The sequence below is a fragment of the Mustela nivalis genome (genome assembly GCF_964662115.1).
Source record: "Mustela nivalis genome assembly, chromosome: 6".
NCBI classification, from domain to species: Eukaryota; Metazoa; Chordata; class Mammalia; order Carnivora; family Mustelidae; genus Mustela; species Mustela nivalis.
In genome coordinates, this window is record NC_139025.1 from 99,314,412 (window position 1) to 99,332,837 (window position 18,426).

An 18,426-nucleotide genomic window follows, 5' to 3' on the forward strand; every position below is an offset into this window, starting at 1 on the left:
CAGACCAGCATCTCCGCCCTAGAGGAGAGTGTACATAGGGGACCAGAAGCGAGAAGACAGAAGGCAAGTTGTGAAAGTAGTGTTTTGTCACACAGTAGCAAATGCAGTAGGGATAATGTGTAGCCAGAGGGAACATGAGTCCCAAGGAGGTGTGGAGGGCTGCAATTTGAAACAGAGTGGTCAGGTCAGAACTCACTGAGATGCCGTCTGAATACAGATCCACTCCCAGACCAAGTACAAAGGCCTGTATTAGTTGGCATGACCCCAGCTGCCAGTTACGTATCGACAGAATAATCATGTTCTGGCTCAGTGAGCTGCGTTCCTCCACGTGGTGACTCAAGGATTCAGGCTCCCTTCATCTGGGGCTCAGCCTTCCCTGGCCTCCCACCACAGCCGGAGAGGAGAGAAACAGGAATGGAGAAGGCACACCTGCACCTTATGCTTCTTGGCCTGGAAGCGATGGACCCCTGCTCTCTCCTCCATTGACAAGCACTAGTTACATGGCCCCCTTCAGTGCGAGGGGGACTGGGAGATGTCCTCCTGGGCCGGGCTATGACTTTCCAGCAACCGCACTTCACAATGGAGGGGGTGTGAACTTTCCGGGGTTGGCTAGATGTGTCTGTTGTGGCCCTGAGTGGGCAGTGTGCCTGGATGTTCAAGGATCCGTGAGGATGCCACATGGATGGAGGGAGTTGGGGGTGATGGGAGTTGGGGTCAGAAATCAAGGCAGAATGCTCACACAGGCCATTGTGGGGTCTTCAGCTTGTTGCTAGAGGTTCTGAGCAGGAGAGGACCATGACCCACCGGGTTTTAGCTGGCTCCCTCTAGCGGCCGTGTAAGAAGACAGGAGTGTGGAATCAACATGAAGGTATAGACAACAGGTCTTCAAGGTGGGCTAGATGTGGGTGTGACGGAGAAAGGAGTCAAGGCCCAGTGCTGGTACGTTAGCTTGGGGGCCAGGAGGATCTCCATCTCCACCACTTGCTGAGATGGGAGAGCGGTGGTGTCAGGAGTTTGCTTTTGGATAAGTGGATGGCCCTTAGACCTGCAAGAGCAAACCCAAGCCTCTGTAAGCCCAGTTCCTCACCTGTAAAATGCGTGTGACCACAATTACCTGGCAGGACGACCGGAGGGTGGCGGTGAATGGCCTGAGTTGAGTGAGGTTTGCAGGGTGTGGGGCCAAAGGCAGTGACCCTTGCTGTGGAGGAGCTGGAGGTGCGGTGTGGGAGCAGGAGCTGGGAGAAGGACCTCAGAACTGCTCGGCGCCTTTTTCCAACTCCTCGCCCGCTGCCCCACAGCAGGTCATTGGGTCAGAGTGGCTGTGGGGACAAATGCTGGTCCAGTGAGGGGCATACAACAGACGTCCTGAGGCCCCAGATCTGCTGCCGGCTCAGCTACTCCGTGCCTCCGGACTTGGTTCAGGGACCTGCATGCTTCAGTCTTCGTCAGGCAGGCTGGGCTGGGGGCCTCATCATAGACCATCTGGAAGCACGGGGGAGCTTGCAGGTGCCTGCGGGAGGGGCAGCTCGACTCCGCCATCCATCCTTGCTGAGGCGAGGCCCCGCCCTAACCCCACCCCTGGAGGGGTAAGGCACTCTTCACGCAGCACAACCCTCACAGGGACAGACAGTAAAGAAGCAATAATACTTTTATTCCCGTCAGTGATGCTGACGGGGCCTGACCCTTTACAAAGAAAATGTTAGGAAAAAAGAGGGGCAGGGGCCCGAAGTCTCCGTTCTTGATACCCCCACCCCTCTGCCCACCCCCCGTCAGTGCCTCCAGACCAGAGCAGGCAAGGGCTGGCCACTCTGGAGGGCTCCCTGGGCTAGGCCATCTGCCAGCAGAGTCAGAATTGAGAGTAGGGAAGCCGGGCCCAGCAGAGCTCTTCCAGGGCAGACAGCGAACAGAAAGGGGGCACGATGGGTGGGTTGTCCCCTTGGTGACCAGTCCTGGGCTGTCTGTGCCCCTCTGCGGCATCACGGGGGCCCCTGCTGGCTCCGCCTCTCCTCCAGCGCCCTGCACACCCACATGGACACCACGGTGGCGTTTCCGTCATTGAACTGCATGATAAACGGGTGGCCCTGTTGCGGGGGGGAGAGGAAGAGAGACTGTGACACACATTCCCCAGACTCTGCACTTCATTACGCTTGCCAAGACCTCTTCTCGGCCTGGACCTCCTTTCTTCTCCCCCACTAGCCCAACAAGAGAAGAAGGACACCATCGACCCATTTCACAGCTAGCTTGACTGAGGCCAGTGGAGGGGCAGCACTCAATGCATAGCTCAGATTCTGCCACCTCCTGAGAGTCCCACCGGCCTGAAAGTTGCCTGTGGGGGAAGGCCTGTCCTGTCTCCACACTGCCAGGCTCCTCCGCACCCCGCACCACTCCAACAGCAGACTGGCGAATGCCTGGCCCCTGGGTTGCCAGCGCCCCAGTCCAAGGGCTGCCCACAGATCAGAGAATCATCTCCTCCACAGCTACATCTCTCCCTTCCGGTGTTCTTCTATGTCTATGTCTTGGCAACAGGCCTATGTCTACACTCTCTGACAAAGTCCCACGTCCAAGTGGAGGGAAGGCAAACGTACAGGGGCAGGAGGGATACGCTGGTGGGTGCAGATACCCTCTGGTTCCTGGTGACCAGATGGGGGCTGGACTTCAGAGGGGCCAGGACTGTCTCCTTGTGGCCTGTGTCGGGCTCTAAATTACTTAGTCCATAAGACAGGTCCAGTTCTATTCAGCCAGTCCCCTCCCCTGCGGTCCTGAGGAATCAAGATTCACATTCACAAATCTTAGGGCTTCCTGGGAGTTCTCAGGGAAGGTAAAAAAAAAAAAAAAAAAAAAAAAAGCAGAGGCAGTCAGTCACCCTGACCACAGGCCAAAGGTGAAAGGGAAACTGAAAAGCATTATCTACCTCCCTCCTTACCAAGCAGCTTCTCTGCTAAGAAACACACACCTGGAAGCTTCTTCCTTTACCAAAAATATAGCCAGAGAGAGATTCAGGGAGCCAAAATGGGCTTGTGTGGGGGGTGTGGGAAGGCTCCCGCTTCCCTCCTTCCCCCCCACCTCCTCTCCTGCCCCTGCAGCCTTCCAGCTCCAGCTTGCCTGAACCCTCAGCTTTCTTTTTTTAAAGATCTATTTTTTTTTTTTTATTTGAGAGAGAAGAGAGAGCAAGCATGCAAAGAGGGAGAAGAATCTTCTAGCAGACCCCCTGCTGAGTGCAGACACAGGGCTTGATCCCACGGCCCAAGAGATCAGGACCTGAGCCAAAGCCAAAAGTCAGATGCTCAGTGTACTGAGGCCACCAGCACCAGTGCACCTCAGCTTTTCGAGCCCTTATTGGGCTCCTTCTCTCTTCCCCACTGGTGTGAACTGGGCTCCCAGCACTGCTTTCCCCATATGCCCCAGTCTTGACCAGCAGCTCTGGGGAATAGCCAGCCACAGGCCACCTGCTTGCAGCTCCAAGCTGCCTCAAAATGAGTTCCTCACATGGCAGGGGGGATGCAGGCCCGGGGCTCATATGCCCTGGGTGCCCAGATCCCAGGGTCTGCAGGAGCGGCCTAAGACCAGGCCAGGGGAGGCAATGAGGCTGCTTGGTCAGATCTGATGTGACTCTGGGGATAGGAAGGAAAGCCATCAAGGCTTCTTTACCCTGGACCCCTGCTGCGTCCCCTCACCTGGCCTTCTTAGTTCGGGTAAGGAAAGTCATTTTCTGAAGCAGCCGGCATGGTCTAGCTCAAAGCCGTACAGAGCACTGGACGGGGGAGGGAGCTTGGCTTAGGGGGTGCCAAGGGCACTCAGCCCTGTGCAGCGACTCACGGAGGCCATGGTGGAGCTAGGTCTGGAGCCCACCTGGGCACTTCCTGGGATCTGCTCATCGCATTCTATGGGGGCTCCCAACACACGTGCGGGACTACTGGGGGTGGGCAGGTGCCCCTCACAGACTACCACTGGGTAAGGGGACTTGGAAGCCAGGTGGGGTTGGTGTCCTACAGCAGCTGGGCTGGGGCTGGAGCAGGAGAGTCCCAGGTGGGCTCCTATCTTGACTCCCATATGCAGTTCTCCCCTGTATACATGCCTACCCTACACCTGCCTTCCTAATCGCTACCTAACTAGAGGGAAGTCCTCCTCAAGTCTGAGCGCGCACACTGCCTTTCCAGGAGGCTCAGGAGAGGTGACCTTGCGCCCTTGTGAAGAACAAAGGGAGAAGCTGTGCTCAGAAGCTGATGGGCCCCTCCCCCCAAGCCTGGGGTAGCACAGTGTCACTTTCCCAGAATGCCCGGTGACTTTGGGGCCCATATGCTGCATCTCTGTTATCATCTGTTCGGGAACAAGCAGAGCGGAACTGCAGGAGGGGAGAGTGGAGGCATTCCTCCAGTTAGGGGAAGGCTGATGGCTGCACGGCAGGGAGGGCACTGTGCCCAAGTGCCCTGGGAGGCGCGAGGAGGAGAGGGCCGCCATCCACTGCTCTGGCAGAGATTCTGCCCCTTTCCTGCCCTCCTTGGCTGGGAGGTTCTCCTGTCCTGCGTGTCCCTGATGCTGTACACCCGCCTGAAGGGAAGGACCTGGACAGGTGGTCTTGTCCCCAACTACTGTTGACTGGCTCTGGAGAGAGGGGTGGGGGAATCACAGAGGGACGCAGAGAGGGGACAGAGACAGACAGATATGGGAGGGAGACCCCAGCCTCTCTAGGTAGCAGGCCTGTGAGCTGTGAACGTGGGAGCTGGTGGTGGTGGGGCACAGTGAGGAAGCCAGCAAAGGAGGGAGAGCACAGAAAGCAGCAGAGCAGCAGTGGGCCCCGGGGCCATGATCTCCGCCTGCAGGGCCCATGAGCACCTCACAGTCCGGGGGACAGGCACCAAGTCAGAGGCAGGCACTAGAATCTCCACTTTACACACAAGGAAACGCAGACCGCTGGCTCAAGGCTGACCTGCCTGGGTTCCCAGGGCTGGGCCTGGATCACAGTGTCTGAAACCCAAGACCACACTGCCCAGGGCTCTCCCAGGCTGACCGGGAGTGGACATAAGTGGCAAAATCAATAACCAGATCACAATTCCCCTCACCTTTATTTCTGCCCCAAAATTCTGACCCTCCTGTACAGAGGCGACACCGAGGCTGCCAGCCTACACTGCCCCAGGTCCTGACCTCAGTCGGCGCCATGCCCTGGACACACTGGGAGAATGCCTGCCTGTCATGGTGGCAGGTGACTCTCTCTCAAAGCTCCCTAGCCCCGTCGGTCTGTGTAGGAAGCAGGGCACGCATACCTTCATCCCATTTTACAGAAGAGAATGTTGAGGCCCAACAGAGGGAAGCGACTGGTTAATAGTGCTGGGGCTGAACTCAATTAAGTCTCCTGGTGTATTCTCAGGGCCGGACTGTTGTCCGCTGTGACCCTGGCGGGTGTGTTCCCTGCTTCTTTTCTAGGATACAGCGACACTCCTGACACGTACAATGCAGGAACTCCTCACGAGTGTAATAAGCAAACAAAACCTGACGGATGATTCTAGAGAAAGCAGGAGAATCCCTCAGCCGCTCTGAGGTGCCTGGGTTCCCAGGAGGCTCTGGACAGGTCCAAGCAGATGCAGGACAGCCAGATGGACGGAAATGACACCCTACAGAACGCTAGTGTTAAGTCCAGTGCCATGGAGGGGTGCTGTGTGCCGGGCAACTGCCAAGGGCTTTGTCCTCATTTTCCCACGGAATCCCCACACTCACTCTGCAGGCACGCACAGCCATGCATGTCCACCTTCCAGATGAGGAAACAGACATTCGGGGCCCTGTCCAGGGTCGTCGGAGCAAGGGGCAGGGCTGGACACCAATGCAAGGCTTCTGACTCCAAATGCTCTCCCACACCTGCAACCAGAGAGCTGGCTTCGCAGGCCTCTTTTGGGGTCTCCATGAGGGCTCCATGAGGGCTTTTGGGGCACCTGGAGGGCTCATGCCTCCTGCAGCACTTGGGGGAAGTGCCCATCCTGTTCCAGGGAGAGGAATCCAGACATGGGCAAACCCTCGTAGCCCCAATCACACTGCAGGGAACTGGGCGGGGGGTTGTGTGTGTGTGCCTTGCTCCCCCTGCAGCGACACCCACAAGCAGCTTGTCAGGAGCATCTCAACCCCCACCCCCCACCCCCCGTGGCTGTCGGGCTTGGGGCGTGCGCCGCGCTGGGGCTGCTGCCGATCTCGCTGGCCCCATCACCAGGCAGTGGGAGCCACTCTCATTTCCTGCATTCTCTCCGGGCCAGCTGCAACAATTAAACTGGCGAGGGTTGAAGTATTATGGTCCACAGACTTCGCCACAGAAGGTGGAGACACAATGAAGGGAAGAGGTTGGGACCGCAAGAGATAGGATGGCTCCAAAAGTGGGATGCAGGGGAGCGCATGTGGGACAAGTCCACAGCCACCGAAGACGGCCGCCGTCACCTGGTGTGGCCACGGCCACATGGGGCTGAGCAGCGGACCGTGCTGGCACAGGGAAGGGCCCTGGTGGAAACTAAGAACTCATGGGTGGGGGAAGTGTAGTTCTCCCTCTCCTTTATCTGGGCAAAGTGACCGGGGGTTCGCTAGAGCGGGTCTCTCTGCCTCTGTAGTATTGTCCCTAATTTTTTCCCATCCATTTCATCGTGACGAGATGCCTTCCTGACCGACCGCAGGGCACTCACGAGGCCCTCCGTGTAGGCAGTGCTCTACCCTCTGCCGGTGGGGACACACCGCCTGCTGCAGTGCTAAGAGCTGCCCGAGGCGTAGGGGTCTGGAGACTTTCTTCCCAAATGGGAATTGACCTGCGTGGGGTCTGCACACTTCCTTCTCTTGCATAACTTCCTCAAGAACATTATGCATGTGAATCATCAATCATCTGCAGACATACCTGCCATGCGGGCACACAGTAGGCCCTCAATTAGTAGCAGGCCTGCGGCAGGACAAAGCCATCCGCATACTCTGTGTGTCAGCACTTGCCATGCGCCGTACAGTTGCTGGACAACCGCATGTGGCCTTGAACCCTCCCAGCACCTCCATTTACAGACAAAAGGAACTGAGGTGCCAAGCAATGGGTCAAGAGCTAGAAAGCAGCAGACGCAGGGTTTGAATCCAAGGCTCTCTTCTGTCCTGGAGGACAATGACCACTGTGCTTTCTGAGGTCAGGCATGGTAAGTTCTAAATGTCTACTTCCGGGGCAGCTGGGTGGCTCAGTTAGGCGTCTGACTCTTGACTTCAGCTCAGGTCATGATCTCAGGATTGTGGGATGGAATCCCGTGTTGGACTCCATGCTCGGCGGGGGGCGGGGCGTGTCTGCTTGAGATTCCTTCCCTCTGCCCCTCTGCCCACTTGCAAGCATGGCCTCTCTCTTTCTAAAATAAACACATCTTAAAAAAAATAAATTTCTACTTTTTAAAGATTTTATTTATTTATTTGTCAGAGAGAAAGAGCGAGCGAGCACAAGCAGGGGGAGCAGCAGACAGAAGGAGAAGCAGGCTCTCTGTTGAGCAGGGAGCCCGATGTGGGGCTCGATCCCAGGACCCTGGGATCATGACCTCAGCTGAAATCAAGAGCTGGATGCTTACCCGACTGAGTCAGCCAGGTGCCCCTCAACAAGTGATTTTTTTTTTTTTTAAGATTTTATTTATTTATTTGACAGACAGAGATCACAAGTAGGCAGAGAGGCAGGCAGAGAGAGAGAGAGGAAGAAGCAGGCTCCCCGCTGAGCAGAGAGCTTGATGCGGGGCTCAATCCCAGGATGCCGGGATCATGACCTGAGTTGAAGGCAGAGGCTTTAACCCACTGAGCCACCCAGGAGCCCCAACAAGTGGTTTTTAACTGGTAACTGCAATTAGAGTGACAAAAAGTGTCCTACCTTGTTCAAAGTCCTATGTATTAGGCAGTTCTATTCAAATGATTTAATAATCAGCAACTCTGAGTATTCTTATCTCCATCTGACAGATGTGGAAACTAAAGCACAGGAAGGTTGAGGAAGTAGCCCAAGGCCGGGGAGCTTGAATGCTGTGTTGTCTCCAGCGCCCGAGCCCTCCGCCATTGTGTTGTCCTGTGGCATGAGTGCCAGGGCTGGAGACGGCAGCCTCCACCCTGCAGGACGGCCTGCCCCCAGAGCAGAGGTGGATGGTCTAGCTGAGAACCTCTACTTCTCCATTCCCTCTCCTTGGACCCAGTCTCTAGAGAAGCAGGAAAACTATAGGTCTAGTGCCTGGAAACCTTCCAGGGCTAGACACTGACTGGACTCTGAAGGTAACCACAGAAAGAACAATCAGAAACAGGGTGTTCAACAGCTGACTGTACCCCTAACCTCTGCTCTCCCTCTATGGGGCCTTTTTTGTCACATCTCCTCATAGAAGATGCCGTCTCCCCCAGAGAGAACTGTGCACACGCCCTCTTGTTGACCTCTCCAGAGGCCTTCTCTTGTTCTGTCATGCGTTAACATCATTTGAACCCACTGTTACCCTAACGTTAGACTGGAAACCACTTGAGGGCAGGGCAGAGCTAATCACTTAGGAGCCACTAAGGCAATTAGTTGGACTGACTGGTAAGTTATGGCATTTCCCCAGGGGTCTGCTGCCAGGCTGAGAAGCACCACAGGCTGGGGCGGGCGGGCCTAGTGAGAAGTCTTGAAGAGCTGAGGAGGCTCTAGACTCTGGAGGGAGGCAGCAGTCCTCTCTGGACCACAGGATGAGCCCAGTCACCAGGCACTCCTCTCCCACGGAGGAGGAAGTCACATGGGAGAGAACTCCAAGGACCCGAGAGCCCGCTGAAGCAAGCAAGCCAAGCCAGTAGCCAAGTCTGAAACAAGTGAGAGTCCAACAGGCTGCTCGTGTGAGCTGGTGGGGCAGTCTTGTGATTAGGGGATGCCTATAAGGGGTGACCCGAGAGGCTGAAGGGTCCCCAGTGTCAACGCTCTGCCCACCACTTTGTGTTTCCTTGCTGGGCCTGCGAGCCTTGCCGGAAGGCTCTCCGCACGTCCCCTGTAGGACTGCAGTCCTCGCGGCGGGGCTGGCACTTCCGTTCCTACTCAGCACTAATGGAGGAGTGGCAGGGCCCGACGGGACTGCAGAGACGGGCGGAAACGCAGGATGTGAGGTGTGTGAGGGCTTCTACATGTTTGATTCAAGTTGTCAAGAAACATTTTAACTGTAGGTGTAAAAACCTAATTTAAAACGACTGTACATACTCATCTGCTTAACTCAGTGTGCTCCACTGAGTACTGACCGGCAAGCGTTACCCTGCACAGTGATGTGAACTTATTCTTTGCGGCTCTTGGAGCAAAGTCAGTCCTGCTTGTCAGATCTGTGCATGTTATTGGACTTCTCTGTGGGGGGACAGCCAGGAGGGCTGTTCTGGTGCACGGGCCATTTGAAAGAACTCAGGGCTGCGATGTGCACTCACACCGGAAGGACAGAGAACAACGGTGAGTGCCATGCAGGAGACAGGTGCACCGAGCCCATGAAGTCCGTCTGCCCGGCGGCTGCCCCATGATGCCCAGCAAGGGCGCTGAGGGTCAAGGCTGCTCTGAGTTTCTGATGGTGTCTATTCCAGCAGCTCTGCGTCCCTCTTGTCTGACCTACAGATTCACCGTAAGCAGCTCATATGAACAGTTGCTAGTGACTGTCAGTGACTAAACTCTGAAAACAAAAGTTTTCTGCTATTCCCTTTGTAAAGCTTCTATATGTGTTTAACAGATGCTTGAGCTGGACCGGCACTGGGAAGAGTCAGGAGTTCCTTGACTCTGTGCTACTGAGACAACAGCATAGGGAAACTGACCACTCACGGAGATAGCACTGTAACTCCCGCTTAGGAGCCCAGCTCTTGGATTCTGTGTCCTTCAAGAGAGGGCTCACGAATGACTTTACAAAGAAGTGTCCTCAATGAACACCAATACATTCATGCTAAAAAAAACAAAACACCCTTCTTTCCCCTCTTAATAGCGTTACATAATAGAGAACATTCTGCGGCTACAGGTTCAAAACTACTAATTGAATCCCGGCTTACCTAGGAGGTCAGTCCGATCAGCGAGCAATCTGACTTATAAAAGGACACACAGATGCCCGGTGTCTGCTGGCCTGCTGACAAGTGGTAGGGCAGCAGGCAGTCTTTATAATATTAATTACATGACATAAGAAATCATAATCACCCCTGGGGTCAACTCTGCCTTTCAGGCCCGGTGTGCCAGGCTGGTCACAAGGCGGAGCTGGGGAAGGAGGTGGCTGGAGGGGAGTCCCCACAAATGGGGACTTAGCAGGGAGGAGCCGAGGCCCCTCTGTGAAAAGCCTTCTCTCCGTCCCTGTATAGGATAATGCAAGGAGCCCAGGACAGAGTCAGCAAACCCTCCTGGTGCTATCCCCGAGTGATGGTTTGGGAAGGGCCATGACGGCCTCACTGCAAAGGGCAGACTACTCTCCGGGGGACCTGCATTCCCCAGGCTTCATCACTCCTCATGCAAGGACTCTGTTGTTACTACACTCCTGAGCTGTGCCCCCAGGGAGGAGGAGTGCAGCAGGAAGGATGGAGCAGGGTGAGCTCAGGGGCCTCCTGCCCACGGGGAGGGCGCGTTCCGGCCTGCCCTCTGGTGGGGGGTCTAAGGCTGCTCACCCCTGGGAACCGGTAAATTCCCAGCAAGGCAACGTGGGCCACAAGGTAAGTGCGTCCTTTAATCTAGGTCTTTGTAGAAGTAAAGCCGATCCTTACTTTCCATCATTTCCTGAGTCCTGTTTCTTAGTTGGTTTTGAACATGGGGACAAGGTTTGCTAGCCTCCTCAGTCCCACCGAATACAGCTGCACTCTCTTCCTCTCAGGGAGGGGTTTATAAGGACAAGATCACGGGTCCACAGACTTGGCGTCTCAGACACAGGTGGGCAGTGAGTGGGGGGTCCTTACTCCTCTGCATAGAACACTCTGGGGGTGCAGCAGTGAGACGGGGCGGCCAGTCTTGTCTCTGTGCAGCTACCGGGGAACCTGCCTGATCTACCTAGCTCGGCTTTCTAGAATGTGCTTTCTCGGCCTCTGATTTCTAAAGCTCTTCCCCACCCTGGGTGGGGGTAGAGGGGGCCCCTTCTGGCCCTTCATTTTCTTTTAAGACCTCAGAAACAGTTTGCAGCTGTGACACGCCATTTCAATCAACCTTCCTGAGTTTACTCTTCACCACTGCTACAGAAATAGATGTTTCTCCCCAAATATTCAATTATTAGCAGCAAATTGCTTACCTCTAGCCATCCTAGCCTGTACACAGGCATCTAAGGGGGTCAAGGAGCTCTCCACCTTTCATCTGAGCAGATCTATGTGCTCCTACACAGGGTAATTGGTCAGAAAATGGCCCATCGAAAGAACAAGATATTTCCCAAGGTCCCTGCGAGTCATCCTAGAGCTTGTGCAGTACGGTGCAGGGAGGGGGCACAGGGTGACTTCAGAGGGCCACAGGAGTTGGGATTACGGGGTGCCAGAGGCAGAATGGGGGTCTTGCTTCAATAGTGCTGAGGACTCTTGCCTGACAGGCGGACTCTGCAGTATGTCCAAGTAGTGAATATGGGGCCGTTTACTGATGTCTAGATGGTCAAGGTCTGTCTTGTGGGGTGATGGCTGTATGGTGGTGGAGATTAAAAGACGCAATGCTCAGAAGGATGGATTTTCTCTCTGGCCCTCTTGTTTTGTTTGTCTGTTGGTTGGTTGTTTTTTTTTCCTTATCTCTTAAGCTATGATGTTTGAGCTTGGAGACCTTTGCTTTACATGTGCATGTGCTCATGTGTGTGGGTATATGTGAGCATGTGGGTATAGGAAAGGCAGGGGGTAGGCAACCAGAACTGGCACAATTTCTGGCACATGGTGGGAGCTCCGTACATTTGTTGAACACAGCAGAATGGAGTGATTCTGACAGTGAGTCAATGAAGAGATGATGAGAGACTAAGACAGCCTAAGAGTCTTTCTTCTATGTGGCCCTCCAATGTGGCCCTCGCCATGGCAGATAAAATGGAACAGTTTTAAAAAGCATGGCTGAACTGAAAGAAAGGCAATCCATAACGGTTACCAAGGAAGACGGAGCTGAAAACCAGAATAAGTGAGTGGAAGTCTTGTGGTTTTACAGGGGCTACTGGTTCCAGGAATGTAGTTCTAGAAAGAATGAAGAACTAAGCAGAAACAGGAGACAAGGTTCCCTAAGGAGCTGGCCCTGAGACCCTGAACAAAGCTTAAACTACAGAAGGGATAAGCTATGAAAGGCTAACCATCAGCAAAGGGGACTGTAAGTGGCCCTGAGCGGGGCTGCCCAAGCAATAAAAAAATGGGGCAGAGCCCTGTGCAGTTTGGGACCGGGTGCACTACCTCTATAGTTTGAGAACCCCAGACTGGTAAACTGATACAATGTTGATCTTGATCTTGTGTTACTCTGGAATGTCTGTCAGAAGCATACCAAAAACCCTTCTGCGGCAATCCTTCTAAAATTAAGCCATTTCCATAGTGATAAACCCCACTCAGTATGAGCTTACAGTAAAAATTTCCAAACTTGTGAGGATATAATTCACCATAGACAAGAATGAGCAGACAACATAACGCACAGGAAGATGAGAGTTCTCAGAACTGAGATAATTGAAAAATAATTGGGAGGGAAAATGTAAAAAAGTGCACATTTGAAAAGATTAAAAACATACAAGAAGACAGTAATGTATTAAGAAAAGAATATGAAATGATGAAAAAGAGAACAGAAAGATCTGAAAAAGAACGTAATGTTAACTTATAGAAAATAAAACAGTGGGGGTGCCTGGGTGGCTCAGTCGGTTGAGCAGCTGCCTTCAGCTCAGGTCATGATCCCAGGGTCCTGGGATGGAGCCCCACATTGGGCTCCCCGCTTGACAGATAGCCTGCTTCTCCCTCTCCCTCTGCCTGCTGCTCTGCCTACTTGTGCTATCTCTCTCTGTCAAATAAATAAATAAAATCTTAAAAGAAAAGAAAAAGAAGTCACTGGAAAAACAAAACAAAACAAAACAAAAGAAACTGCACGGATGAGCCAGAGAGCTGAAGAGAGACTTAGTAAGCTACAATGAATGGCCTAAGAAGATCATCCAGAGCACAGTAGAGAGAGAAAAATTTCCTTTTAATGTGAAGGAGAAAGGCCCAGCAGAAAGACCCAGACAAGACTGAACATGTGGGGTAGGGTGATATCCAGAGACAATAGTTGAGGATTTTGAGAGCTGATGAAAGAGTGAATTCCCAGAATAGAGAATCACAATGATCTCCAAATAGAATGAATATAATGAAATCGACACCAGACACATTGTAGGGAGAGTGCGGAACACTACGGACAGTGACGTATTGCCTACAGAGGGAGGTGCAGAGTCTCACCAGCAAGAATAGAAGCCAGAGGACAACAGAATCTCTTCAAGATCCCAGGAGAGACAGTCAGCCTAACCTGTTCCGATTAAACTGACGATCAAGAATGACCGCAAAGTAAAGATAATTCTAAACAAAAGCTCAATGGTCCTGCCCCCCACAGCCACTCCCCGGCAGAACTCTTTCTTGAGGAAGCACAATGCAACAGTGACAAGGAACAAACAACTGGTATGCCCACGGAAAAATCTAAACAAGCACTAATTATGTATAAAATGACAGTGACAGTAAGGACTGATTCCGAGGATCTGAAAACAAGGTGACGATGAAATCCTGGACCGTGAGGGCATGCAAGGAGGGACGGAGGAGATGCTCTCAGGGGAGAAGGGGTACGGCAGAGAGTGCTGGCCGCCTCTCAATGACCCTTCTCTCTTCCTCCTTACTGACACAAATCCTGATTCTAGGGAGGAACATTGTTACCCAGCAGAGCAACTGTACCCCCACCTCCCTTGCAGCTAGTTTTGGCCCATGTGAGAATATACGCTGTGTGCCAATGTCCTGAACACAAGGGCAAGTTTTTCTACTGCTTTTTCTCACTGCTGGCAGCTAGAGCTCAAATGCCCCTAGGCTGGTAAAATGGAAGGAGCTGCTGCACTAGTCCAGGCACCCTACTTAAAGAAGGCACCCTTGTGGCCTTCTTTAAGCTGCTATTTGCCTTTTGATCATATGTGATTTAAACGAATTCTACCTAATAAGAAGGTAAGACACAGACCCTAAGGCTGCATATTGTTTGGGAGAGTATATTTATTGACTAACCTTAGGCTTTGCTAAATTAGATGAAAAATTTAGGGATAATCCATGAGAGGCTAGAAACAGAATATAATTCCTTCACCAACAGAAAGAATAAAAGGGAAGGGGAAAAAAATGAACCCAATAGAATAGAGAAAGAAGAAGTTAAAAAAAAAGAGTATTGTAGAGAGAAAGCACAAAATAGGATAATAGAAAAATATTCAAGTATACCAACAAGCAATAAATATAAGTGATTAAAGTAATCAATTAAAAAAACACTGGATGAAATTTAAAACACCAACCACAAAATGCAGAGATTCATTTACAAGAACACAGAAACGGTAAGAGCAAAGGGAAAGTAAAACACATATCAGACAAATATGAACCAAAATACAGCAGAGGTTTATTAACAGCAGACAAAAAGGAAGATCACAGCAATACATTCGAGACCGAGGGCATTCACATCAAGGTAAAGGACACACCTTGAAACGAAGATAGAGTCTTTTGGCACAGCGAACACTTACAGACAGAACTGTAAGGAGAAACTGACAAAGCCACACCACTAATCGAGGAAGATTTGAACACAGTCCTCTTAATGACTGAGAGAGAGAAAGTGTGTGGAAAATTAGGACACAAAATATTTGGGTCACACGACTGACAAGTTTGATCTACAGGCTGTGAAGAGGACTCTGCATTCAGCAATGAGAGAACACATGCACAAAGAGAACACAGGGAGAAAAGTCAACCACGTAATGAAGGAACTTCAACAAATATCGATTTGGAACTTCAACAAACACAGATTTGGACCAACCATGAACACTGACCAAGATGCATGAAAAGCGGGTAACAATCAAAAGACAGCAAAACACCTGAGTGTTTGCAAATTAAAAAAAATACTTCTGAACAATCCATGGGTCAAAAAGGAAATCCTAATTGAAATTAGAAGTTACTTAGAACTGAGTGACATAAAAATACTACATATCAATATTAATGGGGTACAGCTAAAAAATATTTAAAAGGTAATTTACAGCATTATATGGGTATTTAGGGGTGAGGAAGATTGGAAAATTTTCAACAGAATATAAACAAATTGTAAAAAGAACAAAAAATAAATCCAAAGAAAACATAAGATTGCAAATAAAGGGATTAGATAGAAAGGTATCAAAGAAATGGTCAATTCAATAAAATACTGGTCCTTTAAAAAATTATTAAAGGAGACTAACCTCTGACAGAACTGATAAAAAACAAAGTATGCATCACTAGGAATGAAAATAGGATACATAACCGCAAATCCAGAAAACAAAGGAACGATATTCCATATGAATTCATGAGGCCAACATATTTGAAAATGCAGAGTGATGACCTTACAGCAGACAGAGTGGGGTCGGGGGGGATATGGACAGATATATGGTGGGGGCAGTGCAAAGGGTGGTGACTGGGAGGTTCTAAGACCCCTGACCAAACATCACCATGCCAGGTGAGCCCCAGGTCCTGAGCCCTGGTACCCCACTTTCAACTTTTAAAAGAACTTCCTATTCCATTGTCTCATCTTATTTCAAGAAGCATCCAATTAAGCAAGAGCTGATACTCCTTAAAATCCATCTTGGTGGGCACCTGGGTGGCCCAGTGGGTTAAAACCTTTGCCTTTGGCTCAGGTTGTGATCCCAGGGTCCCGGGATCGAGCCCCACATCTGGCTCTCTGCTCAGCAGGGAGCCTGCTTCCCCGCCTCCTTTGCCTGCCTCTCTGCCTACTTGTGATCTCTGTCTGTCAAATAAATAAATAAATAAAATCTTAAAAAAAAAAAAGTCCATCTTGGTAATAGTTTCTCTAGTTGGGATAAGGAACTGGGGTACCAGGGGTGTCTTTAGCAGAGGTCATGATCCCAGGGGTCCTAGGATCGAGTGTGGTGTCAGGCTCCCTGCTCGGTTGTGAGTCTACTTCTCCCTCTGCACACACATCCCCTTGCCGGAATGTGTGCTTGCTTCTCTCTCTCTCTCAAATAACTAACTAAATAAATAAGATCTTAAAGAAAAGGGGGAATGATAAACAACCCTGTGCATGAACACTGAAACTAAAGGGCACATTTTTGATGCTATCAAATCAACAAAAAACAGAGAGGAAAGAAAACTGCTAAAGACACTGGCTATCAAAATTTTGGGTACATAACTAACTGAAGTGCCATCTTTTTTTGTTTTATTTTTTTTACTGTTTTCAGCTGTGATGCCCCTGAGTTCACTGGGCCTCACTCAATTCATTGGAATGGGTTTCTATTGTGGTGAGTGTGGGGGAGCCCAGGGGACTGACTGGGACAACCCTTTTGGAAAATTTGAAGAGCTTAACAAAGGCCAACACTGTCAGGCCTATTCTACAAAATACAGGATTAAAAATGACCAGTTACCAAAAAATAAATAAATAAATAAAGGAAAAAAAAAAGAAAGAAAGAAAAGAAAATGACCAGTTACTCTAGTGTTTCTGCTATCAGCAACCAACGTTTTCCATTGGAAACCACCCCTCTTTTTCTTTTTCAAAGGATCGCCACGAAAAAGGAGCAAGCCACTTGAAAATTCTGATCATTCCGTGTCCCAGCAGCAAACAAAAGTCATCAATAGAACCCACTTCTAGCCTTGAGCAATATTTTCTAAAACAAAACACAAAGAACCTGTGGTACTTAACTATTCTGTTATTGATTTACTGTGGTTTGCAAGGTAATGTTGAAGAAAATTAAATGTATGGAAGCCTGAAATGCGTTTTCCGTGGCGGTGAACAGTGTGGCCTGCGTTTTCTGAAGCTGTGTCATTGGTCATGTGCACGATGAATGACTAAGGGAGCACACTTCATCTGCTTACAAATAAGCTGGCTGCCTTCACAGCAGAGACTTATGAAGCCAAGTCTGTTTTTACCGGGAAGAGGGACAAAGTTACTTAGTTACAAGACTGCTTCTCCTTGCACTTGTGCTCTAGTTTTCAATCAAATCCAGTACAGATGTGGGGAAAGACTTCTAGTTACCTCACTCTAGATCTGGTTTTTAGAGCCCGAGCACTTCCTTTGGTATAGTCATAGCTTACTCGGTCCCTCCAGAAAATAAGAAAATTTCAACACGCTGAAGTCTACCCTAATTACTGATTCAAGACCAAAGTGGTCATATTGTTTTGGACACGGACACTGACACGCCACATTACCTAGAGTTGTATTCCTACTTAGACAAACTGCCTGTTTCCAACTCTGGGAGCACCCTGACACATCAACAGGTCACTACAATTCGACACCCGTATTTAAGACAAAGAATCTGGAAGTTCAGCTGAAACTTGATCACTTCTAGCTAGTCACTCGAGCCTTTATTCATGCTGATTTTCTCGTATTGCAGACTTAGCACTTAGTATCTGGTTTCCCAATATAAAGCCCAAAAGAAACAGTCAAAGGGTAGAGGAAGAGGTGAGGGGCCAAGGGTTGGAGGGAAGACCGAGGACAGGCATAAGAAGAGCCATCGACAAGCAGCACAAACACACCAAGAACAGGAAGTGAGCTTGGGGCAGTCAGGGCAGGGACAACGGCCTCACACACGGCAGTATCAGGAGACACTGTTACAGCAGAACACAGCTAACAGACGATGCTCACAATGACAACCTAAAGACATTCTTTTAAAAAGCTAAATCCTGGGGTGCCTGGGTGGCTCAGTTGGTTGGGCGACTGCCTTTGGTGCAGGTCCTGATCCTGGAGTCCCAGGATCGAGTCCCACATTGGGCTCCCAGCTCCATGGGGAGTCTGCTTCTCCCTCTGACCTTCTCCCCTCTCATGCTCGCTCTCTCTCTCAGATAAATTTAAACAAAACAACAAAAAAAGCTAAATCCTGATGTACCTATCTAAACGCTTAAGAGGATAAGGAAGAAAATGACAAATACTTTCAAGAAAACTCTTCTCTATAATCTACTTTTTTAAACTTTAAAAAAAAATATTTTATTTATTTATTTGACAGACAGTGATCACAAGCAGGCAGAGAGGCAGGCAGAGAGAGAGACAGAGGGAAGCAGGCTCCCCGCCGAGCGAGCCCGACGCGGGACTCGATCCCATCATGATCCAAGCGGAAGGCAGAGGCTTCACCCACTGAACCACCCAGGCGCCCCCTTTTTTAACCTTTTGATTTTATAAAGAATAAGCTTCCGTTATCTGTATAGTTCCCTTATATGGAGCAGCTCATTCACCAACAGAAGGCGCAGAGCTGCCCTCTCAGCTTTCGAACGTCAACGTTAAACATGGCAAAGCTCTCACCCTGCCCAGAGCCTTTCTGCAGCACCGTGCAATGTCACCGGGCAGACAAGCCCTCA

The 18,426-nt window shown here is 50.6% G+C and overlaps 1 protein-coding gene across 9 annotated transcripts in view; it reads right to left on the minus strand.

Annotated features, from left to right (window-relative positions):
• Positions 1-1,630: 1,630 nt before the first annotated feature.
• The window catches only part of MAP2K5 (mitogen-activated protein kinase kinase 5), a 260,586-nt gene continuing 243,790 nt past the window's right edge, over positions 1,631-18,426 (minus strand). For 5 of the 9 annotated variants that reach the window (XM_082737007.1, XM_082737010.1, XM_082737006.1 and 2 more), the window contains one exon: positions 1,631-2,081. In XM_082737007.1, coding sequence (XP_082593133.1) covers positions 1,977-2,081 — 105 coding nt within the window. In that variant the 3' untranslated portion in view covers positions 1,631-1,976. Of the gene's footprint in view, positions 2,082-5,712; positions 5,851-18,426 lie in introns of those variants that run through there. The other 4 variants (XM_082737004.1, XM_082737003.1, XM_082737002.1 and 1 more) reach the window with 2 other exon arrangements.